General features: G+C 42.1%; 2 protein-coding genes across 4 annotated transcripts; both read right to left on the minus strand.

Annotated features, from left to right (window-relative positions):
- Nucleotides 1-3,750, minus strand: LOC111948454. Its single transcript, XM_023961714.1, has 4 exons — nt 3,046-3,750; nt 1,821-2,898; nt 1,665-1,728; nt 1-1,560 (listed from the first exon to the last, which is right to left on the minus strand). The coding sequence occupies exons 1-4, from the start codon at nt 3,669-3,671 to the stop codon at nt 491-493; spliced, it is 2,838 nt and encodes a 945-aa protein (XP_023817482.1). The 5' UTR covers nt 3,672-3,750; the 3' UTR covers nt 1-490.
- Nucleotides 3,751-3,779: 29 nt separating this feature from the next.
- Nucleotides 3,780-6,923, minus strand: LOC110014412. 3 transcript variants are annotated; one of them, XR_002874470.1, is made up of 8 exons: nt 6,662-6,923; nt 5,526-6,222; nt 5,371-5,454; nt 5,220-5,285; nt 4,834-5,030; nt 4,450-4,491; nt 4,285-4,374; nt 3,780-4,180 (listed from the first exon to the last, which is right to left on the minus strand). XR_002874470.1 is itself a non-coding variant. In XM_023961715.1 (5 exons), the coding sequence occupies exons 2-5, from the start codon at nt 6,211-6,213 to the stop codon at nt 4,969-4,971; spliced, it is 900 nt and encodes a 299-aa protein (XP_023817483.1). In that variant the 5' UTR covers nt 6,214-6,222; nt 6,662-6,923; the 3' UTR covers nt 4,648-4,968. The 3 variants fall into 3 exon arrangements, 1 of the variants encoding a protein (XP_023817483.1); XR_002874471.1 differs by having other exon boundaries at nt 4,450-5,030; nt 5,526-5,637; XM_023961715.1 differs by lacking the exons at nt 3,780-4,180; nt 4,285-4,374; nt 4,450-4,491 and having other exon boundaries at nt 4,648-5,030.
- Between the last annotated feature and the right edge of the window lie 16,223 nt (nt 6,924-23,146).

Consider the following 23,146-nt stretch of genomic DNA (forward strand, 5'->3'; position numbering starts at 1 on the left):
CTCATTTCAATTTCAACTATGTTTTATTAAGAAATCAACATGAAAATAAATAAAACACAGTATTTAACACAAAATGTACCAAAATGTTCAACCATGGATTTACAATTGAAGGGCAGAAGGGTTTAAACAGGCAAAACTTTAATACAAGTATTTTAAAGGTGTAAAATGAATTGAGGAAGTAGTAAATATGTTTGCTTTTTCTATCAAAACTAAACACTAATAATAAATATGTAAGAAAATTGTATTCACAAAATAGATTTCACAAACTAAATTACAAATATTTTCACATTGATAGATAACACCACGAGTTCTATCATAATCAGTGTGTTATCAGAAGAGAACTTAATACAGGCAAACATATAGACAGGTTTAGCAGAGATTTTGACGTTTTACACTTATTTCTCATCCAATATGACAAGCTGAGGTAAAATGAGACAAAAGTGGTCAAAACAGCAACATCTTTTGATAACAAATAGAACAGACATAAAAGCTATCTCTTTCCCTCTTCTGCTTGCCGGCCAGCAGCCCACCTCATCTTTTCAGCCTCATAAAAAGGAGACTGAGAGAACTCCTCCCAGGTCATTTCTTGAGTCATCCCATTTGCCCGGTGGAGGGACAAGACTCTGGCAGGACAGTAAACATACTTCCCCACAACACCAGGGAACCCGGTGTGTATGTGTGGACTCTCTGGACCTTGTTTCAGTGGTTTGTGGCAGAACCTGCACAGACGCCCACTGGGATGCTGCTCCCTTGCCTTTCTTTTCTGTCGGTCCTCCAAAACCTTTCTGCATTGTGCAGACCTCTGCTTTGCAGCCTTTAACTCTCTCTCAAAAAATGGCGTGGCAGCAAAGTCTGCAAATGGCATCCTGGGGTTTGTAAGGCCTTCTGCTGCATAGATCTGGAGTACTTTTTTGGAGCAGTAGAAGTATCTCACATCCCCAGACTGATAAAAGAAATGAACAGAAGATCCATCACCAAGGTAACGAGACTTTGGCTGCCCACAAGCAAGACAGTTCCTTGTCATTTTTTTTTCAGGTTTCTGCTGTTGTTGCTGCAGACCTACAATCTCCTTCACCATTTTTTCAACGTCAGTCTTCGTTAAAGGAGCTTCATCTGGTTTAGAGCTGGGGGGGTTCACTGGAGCAGGAGGGAGAGTCACAACTGGCACAGTGACAGTTTCACTGCCTTCAGTGAGTTTATGCCACAGCTGCTGGGTTTCCAAAAGTTTTTCGGGACTAGTGTTCATAGACGAACTTCTGTTAATCATCTTCGCCATGTGCTTCACGTAGCGGGAGATGTGCTGTTTAGTGGTGGGGTGGAGGAGGCTGTTGGGATTCCTGGAGGCAGTTTGAACAAGGGCGGCATACTCTGCGTCTACCTTGCTCAGAAAGTCCTTTTGTCCATGGTGCTTTGCCAGAAGGACATCAATGGCATCTCTCATTGGATTTGTCCAACGAGAATGGTCCAGGACAAAAAGCAGACCCCCTGCTTTGATAGGACCAGTGCGAGCTGCGCGTGGAGAGGCAGCAAAAGGCAGTGGTGGTGGTGTCGTTGAGACATCTGATGGAGAGGAAAAAAGAGAAAAGTTAACCCTTCTCACTTCTCTTTCCTTGAATGCAATGCACAAATAAATTAAAAAAGGCTGAAAATTTGAACTAAATTACCTTTCACTTCAGGGGCTTGGGTCATTGCTAGTGAGTCATCAGCAACCACACCTAAGACATTATCCTGAAACATTGGACCATTCAGTTAGTTTAAACTTGTTATGTAGCTGCAGTTTTATTGTAATAGAGTGAGGATGTTTGTTACAACAAACTTACATGAGCAGAGTGTTCTTCTCCATGTTCTTCAGGCAGGTCGATGACTGTTTCATTGGAAGGAGGTGGTTCTGGAGACAAACACTCTTCTTCCTCAACAACCGGGTCTCTCTGAGACTTGTGTTTGTCCCAGTGAAGAGGAACCGGACGGCAGCCAGGCTCCACATACTGCAGTCCAAACCTTTCCCCAGTGTCGGCCTGTGACAAGACTAAGGCAGGGTACTTAGCTTGTCCTGTCACTTCCTTTGACAGTTTGTTCAGCTGTACAATCAGAGCTGGATTAAAAACTGAAGGAAGCTTCAGACCAGGTTGCTTCAGGCTCACAAGGCGCTGGAAGTTCCACCGAGCTACTCCAGTCATGCCTTGGGCCTGGAAAAGTTCTGTCGAGACCTGATTTCCTGTCACCCATTTGGACTGGTGGAAATGAAATCCCTCCTGCTGGGATGTTCCTCGCACCGGGATCCAGATCGGTACCGCTGCCGCTTCCCCCTTGATGTGGTTCAGCTGTAACGTGCCACCGTGTCTGTAGAGGATCCCGTCTCCCACCTCCGGGTCGCTCAGACAGCCCCTGAGGATGTGAACGCGCTGAATCCTCCACACTTTCAGCATTGTTGCCTTAAACAGTGGTATGCCATCTGGATCCGATTCCAAAAAGAACCTCTTCAGAACACTCTCCACCCGCACCAGCAGCTCTCTGGGTTCTGGGATCTTGGTGCGGCAGTGCTCCCTGATGTGCTGCTTTGTGGGGTTAGCTGGCTGGATCCCACAGAAGGTGTAGGCCTCCTTCAGCCTCTGAAGATCGGTTTGGTCCACCACACAAAAAGCTGCCGAAAGGAACTTGCAGAAGGAGCTGTGAAGTGGATGATGCTCTGAGATGCACTCCCTGGTGAACCGCCGCATGCAGTGAAACAAGTCCAGCTTGATGCTTATTTCTCTGTTGTATTTGGTACGGGATGCACATCTATTGGTGAAGTCTCCAGATGTTGCTTCACCCACTATAGCCTCTGTGGTCTTCCAGGAATCCCAGAGAAGATGCTCCTGAGGCTGGGAGTTTGGGATCCTGAATGGAGAGCAGCAATCCCTGTCCATACACGCAGGTAAAGCACCTTTTAATTGTTTATTGTGCAAATAAAGGGATTGTTTTTAAAACAATATTTACTTATGTTTTTCACGTTTTTACTGTTGAAACCATTAAATTAGAAGTAAAATGAACAAAGTTTTGTCTCACCTGTCAACCCACTGGTACTTTGCTTTTGGCAGCGCTGCAGAAATGTAACGCCGGGACAGCCCGTCGTACATTGGCTCCAGAGACTTGTCGCTTTCTGACTGCAGCATCACCCAGGACAAAATCATCCAGTTTTCATTCATAACTGCATAAGATGACATTGTGCCTGATGCCAGGACAACCTTCCGTGCCACCTTTCGGGTGTGGTCAGCCCTCAAGACCTCACCAAAAGTGCCTTGAAGGAGCAGATTGAGCGTGCCCTCCTCCCTATGGTACTCCTGAATGAGGCAGTCCACCAGGTAGTGTGAAGTCACTGTTACCCCACACCAGCCATCTATGTCTGTATACCCACCAAAAGGATCTGGTGTGGATGTTTTCCTCATTGCCCCCGTGATTGTCTGCTGGCCATATAGTCCGCTCTCTCCATCCAGAACATTCTTCACTGTCCCCAGATAAGCCACGTGTGCACGCTCGTATCTTAGGTGAAGAGCTTCATTTAGCTGATTGGCCATATCACCTGGAGACTTTGCTGTACGCCGCAGCTCATCCATCACAGTCTTGCATACTGCCTTTTTGTGGGTCAGGAAGGCTGGAAAAATCTCCTGAAAACGACGAGGCAGCATGTCCATCCATGAAGGTTTGTCTGCAAACCAGTGCTTCTTGCAGACTTTACAGGTCAGCCGAGAAGCAAGTATGTAGTACTGACCACTTGTGCCAATTATGACACGGGGCCGACCTGTTCCAGAGGAGACCACGAGGGGTTTTGGGCAGCCATGCAGACACGGGAGGGGGTAGTTGTTACGCACTCTTTCCATTATTGCATGGTCTGGTTTCCAGATAAAAAAAGGATGGAGGTGAAAGTACTTTGGGGATGGTAGCTCATAAATTGAGTCAATGAGTTCCGGCTGAGGTGGGTTACGCCACAAGGAGATCATATTCATGGCATGTCTTACAGGTGGAGACCCAGGCCACAGTCCTAAGGCTTCCATCTCTGTTTTCATCCAGATCCTCTGCTGGGGAGAGCAGTTCCAGCTGCTAACATCCTGGTCATAAGATGGAAGTGGTGAAGCAGCAGGCGTTGGCTGAAAGTGAGCAGGAGAAGGAGCTGCAGACTGAGCTGAGGGTCTTCCAACGACTGCTGCAAAAATAAAAAAATACCTTGAGTTGTTGTTGAATAAAATATTATCTCAAAGTCCAAATGAATACAGTACTTTGCATTTTTGTCAAAGTTAATGCACTGACTGTAGGTTTTATCCTGGACACGTTGAGGCAGTTCCAAAGCGAGCAACTCTGGTGGTACTGGCAGAGGAGTCTTCACTGGAGCTGAAGTAACTGGTGAAAAAGACAGTCAGAAACAGACAGGAAGCTGCAGCAGAGTAAAGCTGACAAATGATCCTCAACACTCACCTGCATGTGTGGCAGCAGGACAGCTGGACCTCTCAGGCTGGTCTGGATTCAGATCAACAGAAATATCCATCAGTAATGGCCAAATCATTGACAGTTCTTTGGTAGTAACTGTGCAAAACACTCAAAACCATGCAAGAAAACATGCTCAATAGAACAGGTGTGGTATGAAAATCAATAAATTAACTATTAGTTTCATCTTTTTATCTTTTGATTGACCAGGAAAGGTTCCATTATGATGTAATAATCCATGTGTAACCACTTTACTCTGACGTGTTAAGACATGTACTTTTGTTGTAATTCTGCTTTTTAAGACTGGTTTCCTTCAATCATTTTCATACCAAACCTATAACCAAACCCATGCAAATAACATAAGTCTGTACTTACCCTCGACGACGAACAATGAATACCTTCAGCATCATAAAAGCAGTCAAACAAAACACCTGCATTAGAACAGGCCTGAACGTGGCCAACCAGCAAACAGAGGAAAGGAAAAGGTGATCCTGGTTTACGACAGAACCATCAGGTACCAGCGGCGGCGGTGGCAGTGGCAGCAGCAGCATCTAGACCTTTACTCAGTGAACCTGAAAGAAAATAAACCAATGAATATTCTTCTTTTTGAACAGACACATTTAAAAGTGCTGAGTGTAAAGAAAGGACTGATCTAAGACTAACATGTAGTCTAATATCAGTTTTTCAACTACCAGTACTACTACTCCACATACAGAAACATAACACGTGATGCATGATGTGTGCACGTTGGTGCTGCTCACTTGGTTGGGTTGGGATTGTTTCTAAACATGTTGGGCCTGTCATCTTCTTCACTAAATGTCTCTGCTCTTTAGTAAAAAAAATAAGAAAACAGGTTTGAATTAGAAGTAGTAATTAACACTCAGTGTGTACTTGTGTGTGATTTAGTTTTACCTTGTAAAGGGAGGAGTTTGGATGGAGAGACAGAAAGCATCATTCTCTCCAACTCTTCATCATCTTCCATCTCTAACGAAGATACTGAAAAGATGGGAAACATCATTTCTACCATCTTTCCTAACATCAGCATTAACGTCTAGTCTGCCACAGACCTGGAGGACTAGAAGAAGGTTTAGTAAGAGCAGGTTCTGAAGAGCTCTGAGTCTGAGCCTCTTTCTTCTTCAGGTACTGCTGGAGCAGGAACATTTTGCTGCCTGAAACACACTGTTTCCTGAGGATAAATGATGCATATCCATCTTCTCTTTTCTCCCAGACATCCTTCCAGGTCTTCTTAGAATGCACACCAAATCCAACCAGCTGGTTGTCCTCACTACTTGAAGGTGGCTCCACTGATCTTTCAGCTAAACAGTTTCTCAGATCTCTGATTTCGTGAAAGTGTCGGGTATAATCCAGAAATGAAAAGAGACTCTCCTTCTTTGGTCCCTCGGCATTAAAGAGTCCAGCTCTCTCCTCTTCCTCAACCTTGTTAATTAAATAAATGGTGTAGCCAATATCATTTTCTAGCAGCCACCGAAAGGACTTCCCCTTGTATTTGCCAAATTGAAGAACATACTCCCCCAACACCTCCTGCCTGTCAGATGTATCTCCACCCCTAATGAAGACTTTTGACAGGGCGTTTTCCTTCACTTTTTCCTCTCTCTGGGGAGCAGACTTGTCCTGGAGCTCAGGATTTTTTTTGATCCTCTTGGCTTCATCTGAAGGGTCCTGCCTGAGAAACCCAGTTGGGCCTCGTCTGAAGCTCACGCAGATTTTTCCAGGAAAAATTAATTTCCTCTTCATTCTGGAGATCTATAACCAAAGATACATTTATTGTCGTTAGTGGGTGAAGTAGCCCAGGTCTACTGTAACTCAAAAATAGTTAAAAAAAAACAACAACATACAAATATATATATATATATATATATATATATATATATATATATATATATATATATATATATATATATATATATATATATATATATATATATATATATATGTGTGTGTGTGTGTGTGTGTGTGTAAATGCACATATAGATATTATTAAAGTTATCTACCTTTGGTAAAATTCAAAAGCTTTTGAAAACACACACAAACTATCATGACTAAGTTTGAAGAGGTTTTTCATCTCTTACGAGTAGCCGTATCCTCACCGCTGGAGTTTCAGACCTTTCATGCTCAACAAAAAATAACGGGAAGAGAAATGTCTTCAAACTAGGAACAGTTTTTTTTTTAACTTTTTACTTACATCAGACTTTAACTTGACTTTAACTTGTTGTGCTCTTGTGTTTTAACAGCGATCGGATCAAATCTGGCCGCAGGATTATTGTTGTTTTGTCTTCCTAAAGGCTCTTCCTGTGAAAACCTTACTACTAAGACGATGTGGAAACAGCGCCCCCAAAATCTCGCTAGTGGTGAAAAAGTATATTACATCCGTAGTGTTAAGAACTACCATAGAGAATGAATGAGAAAAGTTAAGAGAGTTAAGCTTAACCATTTTCGGCTCCCGCGCGGGAGGCCCGGGTTCGATTCCCGGCCAATGCATGTATTTATTTTTCTCTCGATCCTGTAGTACTCTGGAAGTTAGTCGTTTTTTTTACAGTATGACTTGATAAGAATGACTATTATGACACTATTATAGAATCACACAGACGGACAAGCAATGTTTTTGTCTTTCAGCGCTGCGCTTAAAAGGTATTCAAGGCAAAATGACAGAGAAACGAGAAGGAATCATTTTCACATCCTGATGATGCTGCTGCCATATATATATATATATATATATATATATATATATATATATATATATATATATATATATATATATATATATATATCTGCCTCCATCTCTGGCTGTGATATTCACATAAATGTTTATTACTCAGAATATATCTTGCCAAACTGAATCTATTTAGTGCTCCTTAGCTTTGAAATGGAATCTCTTTCATGTAAACATGCTAAAATAATCTTTGAGAGCAGAAAACTTCACTATCTGTCTCAAAACTGTACAGACAGCTCCTACTGTATATATCGCTCCCGATTTTTTGTTACCAGGGGGCTGATCTTCCCGCTGGTGCACGGGCAAACCGGAAATCTCCGGCCTGGTTTTCATGCTGAAAAACTCTGGATAAACGTCTGCATATTGTGGAGTTTTTTCAGTAACATGTAAAACGAGACTCTCCGCCAAGGCTGGACTCGAACCCACGGTCTGTCCCTCAGGTATCCAAGGACGCCGTTTGTCGCTGTCTATCGGATGACGTATTTGAAACCTAAAACGCGATTGGTCAGACGCTCAATCACGTTATTATGAATCTTTCTTAATTGATAACTATGCAAGCTCAAGTCTTCTACAGTTTTTATGTTATTTTTCTTTTTTTTCTTGCGTGGGGTGTCGGTCGTAGTGGAGGGGACTAATTCTGGGAAACTGAAAGCTTATTCTGTTGCTTTAATTGACCAGACAAAAGATACTTCAAATGTAAAATGTTTTATTAAAATGAAGACACAGAAAACTAACATGAATCACACATCTGACAAAAAAGTAAAGTTTAGAAAATATAACTAAAGAATATATGTACATACAACAATAATTTAATATCTACATGACGATGGTATCACTGAAGAGTATGGAGTACTTATGAAAGAGGAGGAGGAGGAGGAGGTGATCTGCCTTTGTGCTGTTGGCGCTGTTCTGCCAACCAGTCATCCAATGATCGTCCATTTGAAGCCTTGGAGCAAAATGTGGCATTTTTGTAGCGACTATGCCCGTATTCTTTTGTTTTGGGCTGTCCACATTTGCTGCACGTGGTACAGTTCACTCCTCATATGTATTTCCTTTTGTGGACGCCGCTTTCTTCCTCCAAGGCCCGTCTTTGCCTGTTCCTTTGTGTGTAGCGTGACACAGGGACAGCAGGTGCAGTCGCAGACACAGGGACAACAGGTGCAGTCGCAGACACAGGGACAGCAGGTGCAGTCGCGGACACAAGGACAGCAGGTGCAGACACAGGGACAGCAGGTGCTGTCGCAGACACAGGGACAGCAGCTGCAGTCGCAGACACAGGGACAACAGGTGCAGTCGCAGACACAGGGACAGCAGGTGCAGTCGCAGACACAAGGACAGCAGGTGCAGACACAGGGACAGCAGGTGCTGTCGCAGACACAGGGACAGCAGCTGCAGTCGCAGACACAGGGACAACAGGTGCAGTCGCAGACACAGGGACAGCAGGTGCAGTCGCAGACACAAGGACAGCAGGTGCAGACACAGGGACAGCAGCTGCAGTCGCAGACACAGGGACAGCAGGTGCAGTCGCTATGAAATGAAGCCTGCACTGCCTGTTGTGGCTCCAGGAAATGCATAAGCGTGTGCATTGCATAAGTCATAGCTGGGTTTAGAATGATGGTCCCCAACAGGAAGCCAGGTGCTGACACAGGTGGAATAATTCCAGTTACACACAGAAAAGGTACTTCTTTGAGTCCACATGCTGTTGTAGTTGTTCTCGATTATTTTTATAAACTCCATTTAACTACAGTTTACATCTAATGTTGCTGTGGTTATGAAATGAAAACGCTCCTAGAAACTCCTAGCATTGAATTTTAGAGTATTTAATTACAAGTAAATCTCTTTGTCCCTTCAACCCCGTCACCATGTTCAACCCCGTTATGCCTGTTTCAATCCTGTAGCACAACAATTGTCAGATAATGTTTATTAATAAAAATAATACATAATTGTTTGTTGACTTTTGTCTAAAATTATGCAAACTATCTTAAAGTCTGTATTTTGGATTATAAATCTTCAAATAAATTGCTTATTTCATGAAAATAAAAACAGTGAATTTCACCTGTTAGTTACATTTTAAGATTTTAGAGGAGCTTTTTTAAGAGAAATGTTCAGTTTTGAATGACGTAATAAGAACAGGGGACATGTGAATATTTTAAAATTATTGAAATTTTAATGAACAATTTTTATCATAATATTCATGGAGATTCCTTAGTGTACGTAATGGGGTTGAAAATGTACATCAACCACAGCTAGAAATAAGGAAGAAAAAACAAACTTCCTTGAGAAAATGAGCCCGAAAACGGCAAACCATCCTCCGTCCACATGTATGTTTCAGGCAGACATACATGTGCGTGTGAGGGTGCACACAGACATGATCACCTTGCTTAAGGTGTCTGTTTGCTGATAAATTTTTTTATTAAAATTGTTGTCTGACTTATACAATTTCTAAATACAAAGCTGAATGAAAAAACAAAACAAAACAACAACAAATGATGAAGGTGCTGACATCACCACAGTTGACCGGTAATGTGATGATGACAGATGACATCATCCTCACATGGCAGAAGAATGTGATGATGTCATGTGATATATTAATTTGTCATTATTGCAGATTTTTAAGGCAGAAGAATGTGATGATGTCATATGACAACTTATTAAGTCGTCAACCAAAGTCTACAAGTAGACCCCAAATTTCAGGTTTCTAACGTGATCGAAGACAAGGGAAATGGAAGGGAAAAGTTTTCTGGGAAACATTTTAGTGACAGATTTCCTTCAACAAGAGGGGATCTACATCCTCAGGCGACTAAGACCAGAGGAAGTTTACCAGATCATCTGCGGATGTCCTGACCAACAGACAGAACAGAAACTGTACGAGCTCAGAGATGAGCTAAGTCCAGAGGTCGTGGATGAAGCCATGAAGAGCATCACTGAAGAAGTTTCCTCAGGAGACTTGAGTGATGAGGAGGATCCTACAAGCCACCCAACAAAAGGAAAGAGGTGCGCTGGTAGGACTCCCTCCAAGGCTGGAACCCGCAGGTCGTACAACTGGGCTGTGAGGCAAAACATTGAAAAGCTTTATCACAGACTCAAACTGTTCGACACAAAAGGACGACTTCCCAGACTTGGAAAATGTAAAATCAATTCCTTGTCAAAGAGGGCGAAAGAGAGGATGTCCAGTCTAAAACGAAGGAGCAAAACAGCAGAAACACCTCTTAGCCCAGAGGCCCCGGAGGAAGACGAACCCACAGAAGGGACGTCCCACACTAAAGTCCCGTGGTCGTGCTGTCCCTGCATGCAACCCGGAAAAAGAAGTGCTTCCAAAACGAAAGCTGCTGGTGCCAAACTGCTGAGGAGAAGAAGTGGAAAAGCTCAGACTGCAGGAGAGGATGTTCAAACACAAGTGGAGAACACAGAGACTCAACTGCAGGAAGCAAAGCAGCCAATCAAAAAGCTGGAATCCCGCAGACTCATTCTACAAAAATTATGTGCTGCAAAACTCAAATCTGGCGTCAAAAGAATGAGGACACGGGACAAAAAGACGAGCGCCACAGAAACACAACTCAGTTTGGCCCCAAAAGATGGGCTAAAGGCAACCGCTAAAAGCATCAGATTAGTGTCTCAAAGGTTACAGACGTACGCCGACAACATCAGAGTGTACGTCCACAGCCTGAGAAACAGCACCAAAAAAGTCAAAATTGTGGCTGCAGACACACAAAATCGATTGAGAACCGCAGCAGCACTCCTTGAGGACGCATTCGCTCTTCTTGGAGATGCAAACACAAGACCTGCTGCTGCTGCAAAACTGGAGGCGTGCACCAGAAAGCTGACAGCATTGATGGATAAACTAAAGTCCTTTGCTGCGGACCGAGACCCAGAAGCAAAGAAAGACAAGTCCAAAATAAAGCTGTCAAGTCCTTCAAATGTAAAAGCCATTGCAAACAGACTGAGGACGCGATCTGTAAAAGCAGTGGACGCAGCACGCCAAGCATGTGTGAAGCACATCAAAGAACGAGCCAAAAGAGCAAAGCTGTATGTTGAGAACAATGTGCTGAAGTCCCTCTTCACCAATGTGAAGGCTGTACTCACAGTAATCATGGCTCAACGCAGAGCTTTGACTCTGGGACCAAGTGATGAAAGGACAAAAACATTCCTTCACCACATCAAATCTGGCAAGTTTAAGGTCAAGACGTGTGCGGCGCTTCTGAAGGTCTGTGCTCAATCGCTAAAGAAAGGCGTCAAACAGAGAAAGAGCCGCCCTGCAGAGATCCAAACGGATGATGCACCTGAACGGTCAGACGGTTCAGACACAGAATCCTGCATTCCCAACATGAGATTTCTGCCCAAACGCGTTAAAGTTTGCCCCAAAAAAGCAAAGAAACCTCCTGCCAAAACAGAGGCTCCAGAAGAAGTAGTGGAGGAACTGAAGATAGAAGAGGAGCCACTGGCAGATGCAGAGGCCCAACCTGAGGATGCCGAGGTTCTGGACGACTTCCAAGAATATCTGAGAGCAGCGTTGGCAGACTCACTTTCAAAGCTGCTGTCACATGTCGTCTCAGAGTCGGGCTTTGCCGGTCATTCCGATAGATTCTTTCTCCATGTCACAAAGCTGGTGGAAAGAGTTTGGAATGAATTCAAGGGGGAAAAGATTCAGATGGATCAGGTCAAGATTCTGAAAAAGCTGCACCTGCTTGTGTACAAAGACCTGATCAAAAAGTGGGCAAAGCCGGAATTTGTGCTGATTTTCATTGACTCAGATTGTGACACGGTCAATGACATCATTGCTTCCAGCTTCAAAAAGCACCTGCAGAAACCCCAGAAGCCGGGCCTTTTTAGAAGGTTCTTGAACTTCTTCAGTTGCAGGAAGGGTTAGGTTTTAGGTGTCAAATAAGTTAGTTAAAAAAATTAGTAGGAAAAACAGTTTAAAAACTGCAGCAAAAAACCAGGAGAGGTGGGGGATTAGAGAAAACAGGGGTTAGTTTGTAGGAACAAAAAAAAAGCTTAAAACTACAGAAAAATAGTCTGTAGGGTTAGGCTTCTCTAGAAAACTGGGTTTTATGTTAATGGATAACCAGGGTTAGATAATAGGAAACAAAAACTTTTAAACTAGTAAAACAAAATACTAGTTAAGGTTCAAATAGATACCAGGGGTATTTCAGTGGGGAAACATTTAGCTTAAACATTGCTGTTAAGGAAATAAAGGGAATTCCTGGTTTTTATCGTGTGTCCGTGTCCACATCAAATCAAATGAAACTTTATTTACATAAAAAAAGCTTCTCATCCGTTGTTCAACTCTTAGTGCTTTAACATTTAGAACAAAAACAAACAAAAAGAAAAAACACAATACTACAATATAAAACCAACCCAACTTTAAAAGTAACTTCTAAAAGAAACTGAAAGCTTGGCTCTGCTGTGAGGAAACAGTATTCGGGAATCTCAGAAAATCACAAGATGCTAAAATGAAATACATAAAACATCAAATTGTAGAGTTTGTTTGGTCTGAGCATGTGTGGGTTTTCACCGGGTGCTCCGGTTTTTCCCAATTAAAAAAAACTTTATTGAAGGTTTAGAAAGATAATCGATAACAGTGGGATAATGTTGAGTAAAAGAAAACGGCAGTTTAAAAATAAAGGAATGCAACCACATGGGGGCACAATGGTGCTCTCATGTGCCCGTCCCAAGTCCGGTTAAAGGCAGAGGGTCATGTCAAGAAAGACAGACAATCAATCAATAAATATTTTTATTATTGAAGGAAATTTGTCTTGGGCTGAGGAGCCCACATCTACAACATAAAGAACACAACAGAATAAACCCCCACAAAAGTAACAACACCCACAATAAGACAACAGCCACAAAGACAACAACCAGAGTCACTTGCTCTGGACCATTTACTGTTTGTTCAGATGTCTTATGGCTCATTGTCAGATAAATGCATCTAGACATTAAAGAAAAACACAATTATAAACAACAACCAACAACAAGAATCAAGTTTCTCATGCGCGAGGGAGAAGAAGCCAGTGTGACAGAAAACGTCCACCACGTTTTCCTTCTCAAAGGTCTGCCTCTCCCTGTGCTGCTTTTATTAAGAAAAGCAGCAGAAAAGCAGCAGAGGAAACAATTTCAAGACACAGAGAAAAGTTCATTAGGGGGTGTCGTATAATGACCCCTTTTGGTGGATTCTAAGTTCAAACAGTATCCTTTATCAGCTCAGGACAGTGTTGTAAAACCCCCTCATCCTTGCTGGGGATTAGAAGCAGATGAACAAACACACAACTGTTTTATAAAAAGGTAAGAAGGTCAATCTGAGTTAACATTTAAACAATGATAATAATAAAACAATTTCCTTCACACTCATGGAACCAACGAGCTCTGACATCTGTTGGTTTAGTATTTGCTGCTCTGAAGTGTCGTCCGGATGGTAAGAATTCAAAGTCAGAAAACACAATATGAGAAGATTTTATGAGCTAGTCGTGTGACAGAACACTCATACATTTGCTGTAAAGATGGAATTTCATGAGTGCCTATGACCTTCATAGCTGTCTTCACCATGTTATCGATCCTGTTTTGGTTGTGAACAGACAAACGGCCAAACCAGACACACAGACCTCAATGCAGGGGTGTCAAACTCATTTTGGTTCGGGGCCGCATTCAAAGCGTCTGATCCTAAAAATGAAACGCCTGCCAAAAAATGTAATTGTGCAAATCAACGAATAATTAAAATAAATTAAACTAACAAACATTTGTGAACATAATAAAAGTTTGGAGCTAACTTTCTTTCTCTCCTCAAACTTCAGCCAGCCATCAATATCAGAATTCAGATTCTGTACAGAAACATATTTACTGTCATTCAAGTGTGCAAAGCACAATGAAATGTCCAAGAACCTTTTCCTGGTTTCTGCCTGAATTTTGTGGCAACGCCTGTCTTCTTTCTTGACCTTTGATGGGGCGCCATCAGTGACCAGACTGACATCATGTGACCCCATTCACTCCAACATAGTCCAGCACTGTAACTAGAGAGATGACAATGTCATCAGCTGTTGTTGTGTCCATCAACTCAAGACACTCCGCTATGACGGTCTCTTCAGCACCTCTAAGATATATGCACAGTTGTGCAATATCTGTATCTGTGCTTTCATCAATAGTGACCGAAAATACAATAAATGACTGGATTCCTTCATTTCGCGCCCAAGTCTCCTCAGAGATGTTGGATATGTAATTGTAATCCTTGACAGACTCATGTTTATGGTCGACTGCTTTTTGGGAACAAGACTTCTGCAGCCTTCAGCATTTTTCAATAAGTTCACCATCTGAAAATGCAATCAGGTGTCTGTCACTGCTCCATCAGTGACGTCACGCTGCAGTAAATGCAGACGGTGTTTTTTTCAGTCCAGCTTTTAGTTGATAAATCCTCTCTTTTCTTAACTGCAACTGGTGAAACTTTTCTCATTGTCGTGCTGAATATTATATTCTTTGAGTCCTGCCACCTGTTGATGACATACCAAGCACAAAGGTTTTGCCATCAACTCCGTAAACAGATAAAACTTTGTCCATTTTTCCTGGAAAGCTCAGGACTTCACTTCAACCTTTTTTTCTTTTTTCACATTTTGGTCATTAGGGTGTCACTACTGATCATTCTTATAACAATCTAACAGCAGTGGGGCTTGCGGGGAACCAAACTACATCTTATTCAGACAGAGCCGTTAGGTTTCACTTTTGGCACGTGCAGAGTTATGCTGTTTCAGCTGTTTTGCTTTTCCTTTGCTTCCCCTAGTGGCGGAATTGCGATTTTCGGTTATTTCTTTACAAAATCATAACTCGCCACAGAAATGGACTAGAAACGTGCTTGTTTTTTTAAAACATTCTTATAATTTTTACTCTTCATGACTGGACCGGATTGAACCATCTGGCGGGCCGGATACGGCCCGTGAGCCGAATGTTTGTCACCCCTGCCTTAATCTGTTTTGTTTCTCTATTCTGCATCCTTTCAGTTGACTGTAACTATTTACTTGTAATCTTGTCTTTCTTTTACAACTCTGGGAGCTTTGATCCCAGATCATCTAAGGGACAAAACTTTAAGTGTTTGTGATTTCTTTTTTTAATCATCATGAAAGTTTGAAGCTCAGACTGGAGTCCCATGCTTTTACTGTGAAAATCTCATTTTTAACCGAATAAAAACAGATCACTAAGTGGATTGAAACAAATGTCAAGTTTGTGGAGCGATGGTCAGTTCATCTGAGGGTCCTATTCCAGCAAGCAGGTTAGCTTGAAAAGTTTGAGGTTAAGGAAGTGGATAACCTCAGCTTCCGGTTCCAGAAATGGAGGTATGTTTCAGGGTATGTCAAGTTGCCATAGCAACTCATGCTCTGAACATAACCTGGGGGGTATTCCAGGAAGCATGTTTAAACTACCATGACTTTAACCCTAAACTCTGGCTGAAATCCGCCTGAACTTGTTTACTCTGGGTATGTCGGTTTCAAAAGACCGGATATGAGTTGGCATAATTACGCTCGACTTGGTAACCCTGGGTTAATGCACGTGAACGTCAAGTACATAAAGACATTCTCAATGGATCGCCGATTTCTGGAATCACCATGGAAACGCGTGGAGAACAAAAGAGAGCGCTACACTTCAGTGAGACGGAGTCTGAGATTTCAAGACAGAGTAGGAAGATTATACGTCCATCAAAAAAGTAACACGGCTGCATCATCAAAAGAAAGAGTTTCTGCTTGGAGAAAAAGAACAGACAAAGTAAACGCACGAGTTTCTGATCTTATTTCCATTTTCCTTGTGACGCATATATATATATATAACTTATCCAATTTTGCCAACTTAAATGAATTACTTCTATTGGTAAAAAGTAATTGAGTTAAATTTATTCAACCTAATTTTTTACGTCTATAAAACTCTAATTGTTTTTGCAACTCAAAATTACATATTTATTTAACTAAATGTCATATTACTCCAATACAATTAATCGTTTTTCCATCTTAATAAATTATAATTCCTGAACTCTCATATGTCTAAGTTTGAGCCGGCAGATGTGCTCAGTTTTATAACAAAAAAAAGAACAAAACGAAATGCACTTTGTGCAGACATTTTCCAACATAGCCAGTAATGGGATAAATGGTAGGGGTGCTATATAAACTCATCAACCTCTTCCTCCCTCTCACGCATGGCTTAGACTTAGGCAAATTAGGACAAAATAACTCGGCAAAACACAGTAAAACAGCTAAACAACTAAACACATTTGGTCAAAAACCCACACTTAAACCCAAATCCGTCCAGACAGCCAAAGGGAATGGTATCCCACAATCCCGTGTTTCGTGTTATTTTTTTAAACGACTAAACAAAAAAAGATTCATCTTAACTGAAGCAAATAATTAAGTTAGATCAAAGTAAAAAAGTTTATATTTCCAACATCCATGTCAACAGTTGTTCCGCTCTGATCACGGAGCCTATTCAGACTGAGAAAAACTCAGAGCGAACCAAAGTTCAGTCTGATTGGAAGCGAGTAAAGACCACCTCCAGAGATGGGTCCCAGAGGGGTTCCTGGTCCCAGACCAGGGTCTGCTTGGGTGGATTGAGATGGAAAATATGGGGGAAATGAACTATGTTTCACTTTAACCCTTGTGCTATCCTAGAGACTTTAACATTGGGAGTTGGGTCATCTAGACCAGTGTTTTTCAACCTTTTTTGAGCCACGGCACACTTTAACCTTGGCAAAAATTCCGGTGTCCCCCTCAGAATAACTGTTTTGGAGTCGTTCTTAATCCGCTCTGGAGGCTGAGGGTTCCGAACGGGAAAGTGAACCCCGAAGCAGAATCGCCTTCGGCCCTGAGCTTCTGACTACGGTCAGAAAGAGAGAAAAGAAAAGAGAAGTCATCGCCCAGGAAAGGTTCAACACTAGCGTCTCTGAGCTTCATTGTTTTGTTCACTTGTTCCACGGTCTGACACTGATTCTGTGGAAAGCTACAGCGCTAAAGACGAGCTTTAGCTGGTATTTCTATTGGAACTGAGCGACTTTATCTGTCATGGTGCCTCTGTCAGACTCCTCCCCCTCCAGTTCTGTTTCACTCTGCTCCTGATTGCCACCAGCTGCTGTCACTCTCCTCATCATCTCTCCTGCTCTTAAGGAGCTCCAACACCTCAAGCCGACGCCAGATCATTAACCCTAACGGGGACTCGCCTGGTCTTGCTATGCTCTGTCTTGCTTTGTTTTTCTCACGTTCCCAACCTAATTCCTATTCTCCTGCCTCAGGAAACCACTTTACGAGTGACACCAGCGTGGATCATCTGCTAAGCCGTTCCAGTGAGCCGGAAGACTCCTCGCATTACACCGACCGCGTTAGCACCTCCAGCCACGCCACAAGCCATCTTCACATTCGGACCTCGTCGGGACTTAACGTCAGCCTTTCACGGAGAATCAATAAACCATTACTCACCTGCCACTGACCTGTCTTTACTCTGGGTTCCAGCATCTGGGTTCGCTTAGCCTGAAGAATCATGACATTATCATCAGAATTCAGAAAAAGGAAGTGAAGACTTTAACCACTTCTGTTTGGTCAGACTGATGACGTGATTAAGATTCCAAGAATGATTGGCAGAAACAGTTAAAGGGGCGGGACTTTTCAGAAAACGGCTTTAGTTGAAGCTAAATCGCGGTACCGTCGTTCTAATCAAAATGTCTTTAATAGAATCAAATAAAGACAAAGAAAAAAGTATTTACGATCTTTCACATTCCTAATTTCTCAGTGTTTTATCAGGGCCTGTTTGGATGAACAAAGAGCTGATATCCTGGAGATGGAAAATGTTGTTAAATCAGTTAATGAGGGAAATTTATTTCCCACAGCACACTAGTTGAAAACACTGATCTAAACCCACTAGACAGTGCTCTGAACCTTTTTACTTCAATGATTTGTGATCTTCACTGGTGTCCATGGATTACATGAAATCTTTCCACCTTTGTCATGGTATGAATAACAGGTCAATGGAAAGGTGACAAGATAGCACAAGGGATAGCCGAAAAACTTAACTAACTCCCCAGCGAGCCTTTAATGATGATGAAACTCCCCCAAAAACAACAGTTATCTTCACAAATACGTATAAAATGGTAAAAAATAACTTTAAAAAAAAAACACTGCTCATTATTTTAACAGGGAACAACATGGCCACACACGTACTTGCAGAGATCATCTATACGGACGGGCGGCGCACTCTGACATCAATACTCAGTTTGTCGATCAGAACAATATTTATACTGGAAATCGTTGTTATAGATCATTAACGGCATTTGCAATTAAAAATAATATGAAATAATTTAAATCATTAGCCAAGAAATCTTTGTCTGAGGAAACTGTTTTTTTCTCTCTCGAGAAAATGAGCCTGAAAACGGCAAACCATCCTCCGTTCACATGTATGTTTCAGGAAGACATACATGTGCGTGTGAGGGTGCACACAGACATGATCACCTTGCTTAAGGTGTCTGTTTGCTGATAATATTTTTTATAAAAATTGTTGTCTGACTTATAGAATTTCAAAATAAAGAGCTGAATGAAAAAAACAAAACAAAACAACAACAAATGATGAAGGTGCTGACATCACCACAGTTGGCCGGTAATGTGATGATGACAGATGACATCATCCTCACATGGCAGAAGAACATGATGTCATTTGACATACTAATTTGTCATAATGACAGATTTTTAAGACGTGATGACATCATAAGACAAATTAATTTGTCAGTGTTACAGATTTTTAAGGCAGAAGAATGTGATGACGTCATATGACAACTTATTAAGTCGTCAACCAAAGTCTACAAGTAGACCCCAAATTTCAGTGTAAAACGTTTTCAGGTTTCTAAAGTGATCGAAGACAAGGGAAATGGAAGGGAAAAGTTTTCTGGGAAACATTTTAGTGACAGATTTCCTTCAACAAGAGGGGATCTACATCCTCAGGCGACTAAGACCAGAGGAAGTTTACCAGATCATCTGCGGATGTCCTGACCAACAGACAGAACAGAAACTGTACGAGCTCAGAGATGAGCTAAGTCCAGAGGTCGTGGATGAAGCCATGAAGAGCATCACTGAAGAAGTTTCCTCAGGAGACTTGAGTGATGAGGAGGATCCTACAAGCCACCCAACAAAAGGAAAGAGGTGCGCTGGTAGGACTCCCTCCAAGGCTGGTACCCGCAGGTCGTACAACTGGGCTGTGAGGCAAAACATTGAAAAGCTTTATCACAGACTCAAACTGTTCGACACAAAAGGACGACTTCCCAGACTTGGAAAATGTAAAATCAATTCCTTGTCAAAGAAAGCGAAAGAGAGGATGTCCAGTCTAAAACGAAGGAGCAAAACAGCAGAAACGCCTCTTAGCCCAGAGGCCCCGGAAGAAGACAAAGCCGAAGAAGGGACGTCCCACACTAAAGTCCCGTGGTCCTGCTGTCCCCGCATGCAACCTGGAAAAAGAAGTGCTTCCAAAATGAAAGCTGCTGGTGCCAAATTGCTGAGGAGAAGAAGTGGAAAAGCTCAGACTGCAGGAGAAGATGTTCAAACACAAGTGGAGAACACAGAGACTCAACTGCAGGAAGCAAAGCAGCCAATCAAAAAGCTGGAATCCCGCAGACTCATTCTACAAAAATTATGTGCTGCAAAACTCAAATCTGGCGTCAAAAGAATGAGGACACGGGACAAAAAGACGAGCGCCACAGAAACACAACTCAGTTTGGCCCCAAAAGATGGACTAAAGGCAACCGCTAAAAGCATCAGATTAGTGTCTCAAAGGTTACAGACGTACGCCGACAACATCAGAGTGTACGTCCAGAGCCTGAGAAACAGCACCAAAAAAGTCAAAATTGTGGCTGCAGACACACAAAATCGATTGAGAACCGCAGCAGCACTCCTTGAGGACGCATTCGCTCTTCTTGGAGATGCAAACACAAGACCTGCTGCTGCTGCAAAACTGGAGGCGTGCACCAGAAAGCTGACAGCATTGATGGATAAACTAAAGTCCTTTGCTGCGTACCGAGACCCAGAAGCAAAGAAAGACAAGTCCAAAATAAAGCTGTCAAGTCCTTCAAATGTAAAAGCCATTGCAAACAGACTGAGGACGCGATCTGTAAAAGCAGTGGATGCAGCACGCCAAGCATGTGTGAAGCACATCAAAGAACGAGCCAAAAGAGCAAAGCTGTATGTTGAGAACAATGTGCTGAAGTCCCTCTTCACCAATGTGAAGGCTGTACTCACAGTAATCATGGCTCAACGCAGAGCTTTGACTCTGGGACCAAGTGATGAAAGGACAAAAACATTCCTTCACCACATCAAATCCGGCAAGTTTAAGGTCAAGACGTGTGCGGCGCTTCTGAAGGTCTGTGCTCAATCGCTAAAGAAAGGCGTCAAACAGAGAAAGAGCCGCCCTGCAGAGATCCAAACGGATGATGCACCTGAACGGTCAGACGGTTCAGACACAGAATCCTGCATTCCCAACATGAGATTTCTGCCCAAACGCGTTAAAGTTTGCCCCAAAAAAGCAAAGAAACCTCCTGCCAAAACAGAGGCTCCAGAAGAAGTAGTGGAGGAACTGAAGATAGAAGAGGAGCCACTGGCAGATGCAGAGGCCCAACCTGAGGATGCCGAGGTTCTGGACGACTTCCAAGAATATCTGAGAGCAGCGTTGGCAGACTCACTTTCAAAGCTGCTGTCACATGTCGTCTCAGAGTCGGGCTTTGCCGGTCATTCCGATAGATTCTTTCTCCATGTCACAAAGCTGGTGGAAAGAGTTTGGAATGAATTCAAGGGGGAAAAGATTCAGATGGATCAGGTCAAGATTCTGAAAAAGCTGCACCTGCTTGTGTACAAAGACCTGATCAAAAAGTGGGCAAAGCCGGAATTTGTGATGATTTTCATTGACTCAGATTGTGACACGGTCAATGACATCATTGCTTCCAGCTTCAAAAAGCACCTGCAGAAACCCCAGAAGCCGGGCCTTTTTAGAAGGTTCTTGAACTTCTTCAGTTGCAGGAAGGGTTAGGTTTTAGGTGTCAAATAAGTTAGTTAAAAAAATTAGTAGGAAAAACAGTTTAAAAACTGCAGCAAAAAACCAGGAGAGGTGGGGGATTAGAGAAAACAGGGGTTAGTTTGTAGGAACAAAAAAAAAGCTTAAAACTACAGAAAAATAGTCTGTAGGGTTAGGCTTCTCTAGAAAACTGGGTTTTATGTTAATGGATAACCAGGGTTAGATAATAGGAAACAAAAACTTTTAAACTAGTAAAACAAAATACTAGTTAAGGTTCAAATAGATACCAGGGGTATTTCAGTGGGGAAACATTTAGCTTAAACATTGCTGTTAAGGAAATAAAGGGAATTCCTGGTTTTTATCGTGTGTCCGTGTCCACATCAAATCAAATGAAACTTTATTTATTTAAAAATAAAGCTTCTCATCCGTTGTTCAACTCTTAGTGCTTTAACATTTAGAACATCACAAACAAAAAAGAAAAAACCCACAATACTCAATATCAACCCAACCCAACTTTAAAAGTAACTTCTAAAAGAAACTGAAAGGCTTGGCTCTGCTGTGAGGAAACAGTATTGGGGAATCTCAAAAAATCACAAGATGCTAAAATGAAACACATAAGATGAATATAAAAACATCAAATTGTAGAGTTTGTTTGGTCTGAGCATGTGTGGGTTTTCACCGGGTGCTCCGGTTTTCCCAATTAAAAAAAACTTTAGTGAAGGTTTAGAAAGATAATCGATAATAGAGGGATAATGTTGAGTAAAAGAAAACAGCAGTTCAAAAATAAAGGAATGCAACCACATGGGGGCACAATGGTGCTCTCATGTGCCCGTCCCAAGTCCGGAGAAATGCAGAGGGTCATGCTGAGAAAAACATCAGCCTTTGCTGTTGTGATAAAAACAAACAAATAATACAAATAAAATAAAGTCCTGCAACCACATGAGGGCACCCCACAGTGCTCTCATGTGCCCGTCCCAAGTCCTGTTAAAGGCACAGGGTCATGTCAAGAAAGACAGACAATCAATCAATAAATACTTTTATTATTAAGGGAAATTTGTCTTGGACTGAGGAGCCCACATCTGCAACATAAAGAACACAACAGAATAAACCCCCAGAAAAGTAACAACACCCACAATGAGACAACAGCCACAAAAACAACAACCAGAGTCACTTGCTCTGGACCATTTACTGTTTGTTCAGATGTCTTATGGCTCATTGAACCAACAAGTTCTGACATCTGTTGGTTTAGTATTTGCTGTCTTTGGACCTACAGTGTAGTAGTTTGTAGACAACTCTGTAGTTTTCTTTTCCACGATCAACCAGCACCTGTAGAGGCTAGGAGAGGTGCTTGATCCGTTAAAGCAGGAGGTCTTTGAGCTCAAACTTGACAAGTGTGCCTTCTTTAAAGAACTATTTTCAGGCAGCTCAAATGAAGATGGTGACAAACTGGTGTGGTGTAAACTATGAAAGACATTGAGGAGAATTCACTCGCTGTTCCTGGATAAGCAGTCACTCTGTGCACTCAAATATCCAAAAATATATCGACAATGTTGGTAATCCATGGGTGAAGGAGTTAAAGAATTGGGGTTAACAATGATTGGAAGAGTTTGATTAAAAATGGCAATGTTACTAGTTTTGAAACGTTGAAACCAAAATACAGTTTTGAAAAGCAGGACTTCTATCGATACCTGCAAATAAGGCATTGTATAGACGCAAAGATTGGAGTAAAGCTTGAAACTAAAGGAGATCTGGCTGATGTGCTTACAAAAGCACAAGGAGATGTCGTTGGAAAACATTTCTGCTCTGTATGCACATTAAAAAAAAAAGAATCCCCACTCAACTGAATACGTGAAGACATGATGGGAGAAAGAGGGCGGAGTGAATATAATGCAGGATGAAGGGACATCGCCATGGAAACATCAACGGAAATGTGCCAATTCACAAAGATGGAGA

The sequence above is a fragment of the Oryzias latipes genome, chromosome 13 (assembly GCF_002234675.1).
Source record: "Oryzias latipes chromosome 13, ASM223467v1".
NCBI lineage: Eukaryota > Metazoa > Chordata > Actinopteri > Beloniformes > Adrianichthyidae > Oryzias > Oryzias latipes.

Excerpts from the sequence above, each read along its gene's own strand:
- LOC110014412 (XM_023961715.1), bottom strand. The coding sequence starts at position 6,213 with ATGAAGAGGAAATTAATTTTTCCTGGAAAAATCTGCGTGAGCTTCAGA. Across the intron at positions 5,455-5,525 it reads ACCTTCTTCTAGTCCTCCAG|TATCTTCGTTAGAGATGGAA; the intron begins GTCTGTGGCAGA and ends CCATCTTTTCAG. Across the intron at positions 5,286-5,370 it reads CAAACTCCTCCCTTTACAAG|AGCAGAGACATTTAGTGAAG; the intron begins GTAAAACTAAAT and ends TTTTTACTAAAG.
- LOC111948454 (XM_023961714.1), bottom strand. The coding sequence starts at position 3,671 with ATGGACATGCTGCCTCGTCGTTTTCAGGAGATTTTTCCAGCCTTCCTG. Across the intron at positions 1,729-1,820 it reads GAGAAGAACACTCTGCTCAT|GATAATGTCTTAGGTGTGGT; the intron begins GTAAGTTTGTTG and ends CCAATGTTTCAG. Across the intron at positions 1,561-1,664 it reads CCAAGCCCCTGAAGTGAAAG|ATGTCTCAACGACACCACCA; the intron begins GTAATTTAGTTC and ends CCTCTCCATCAG.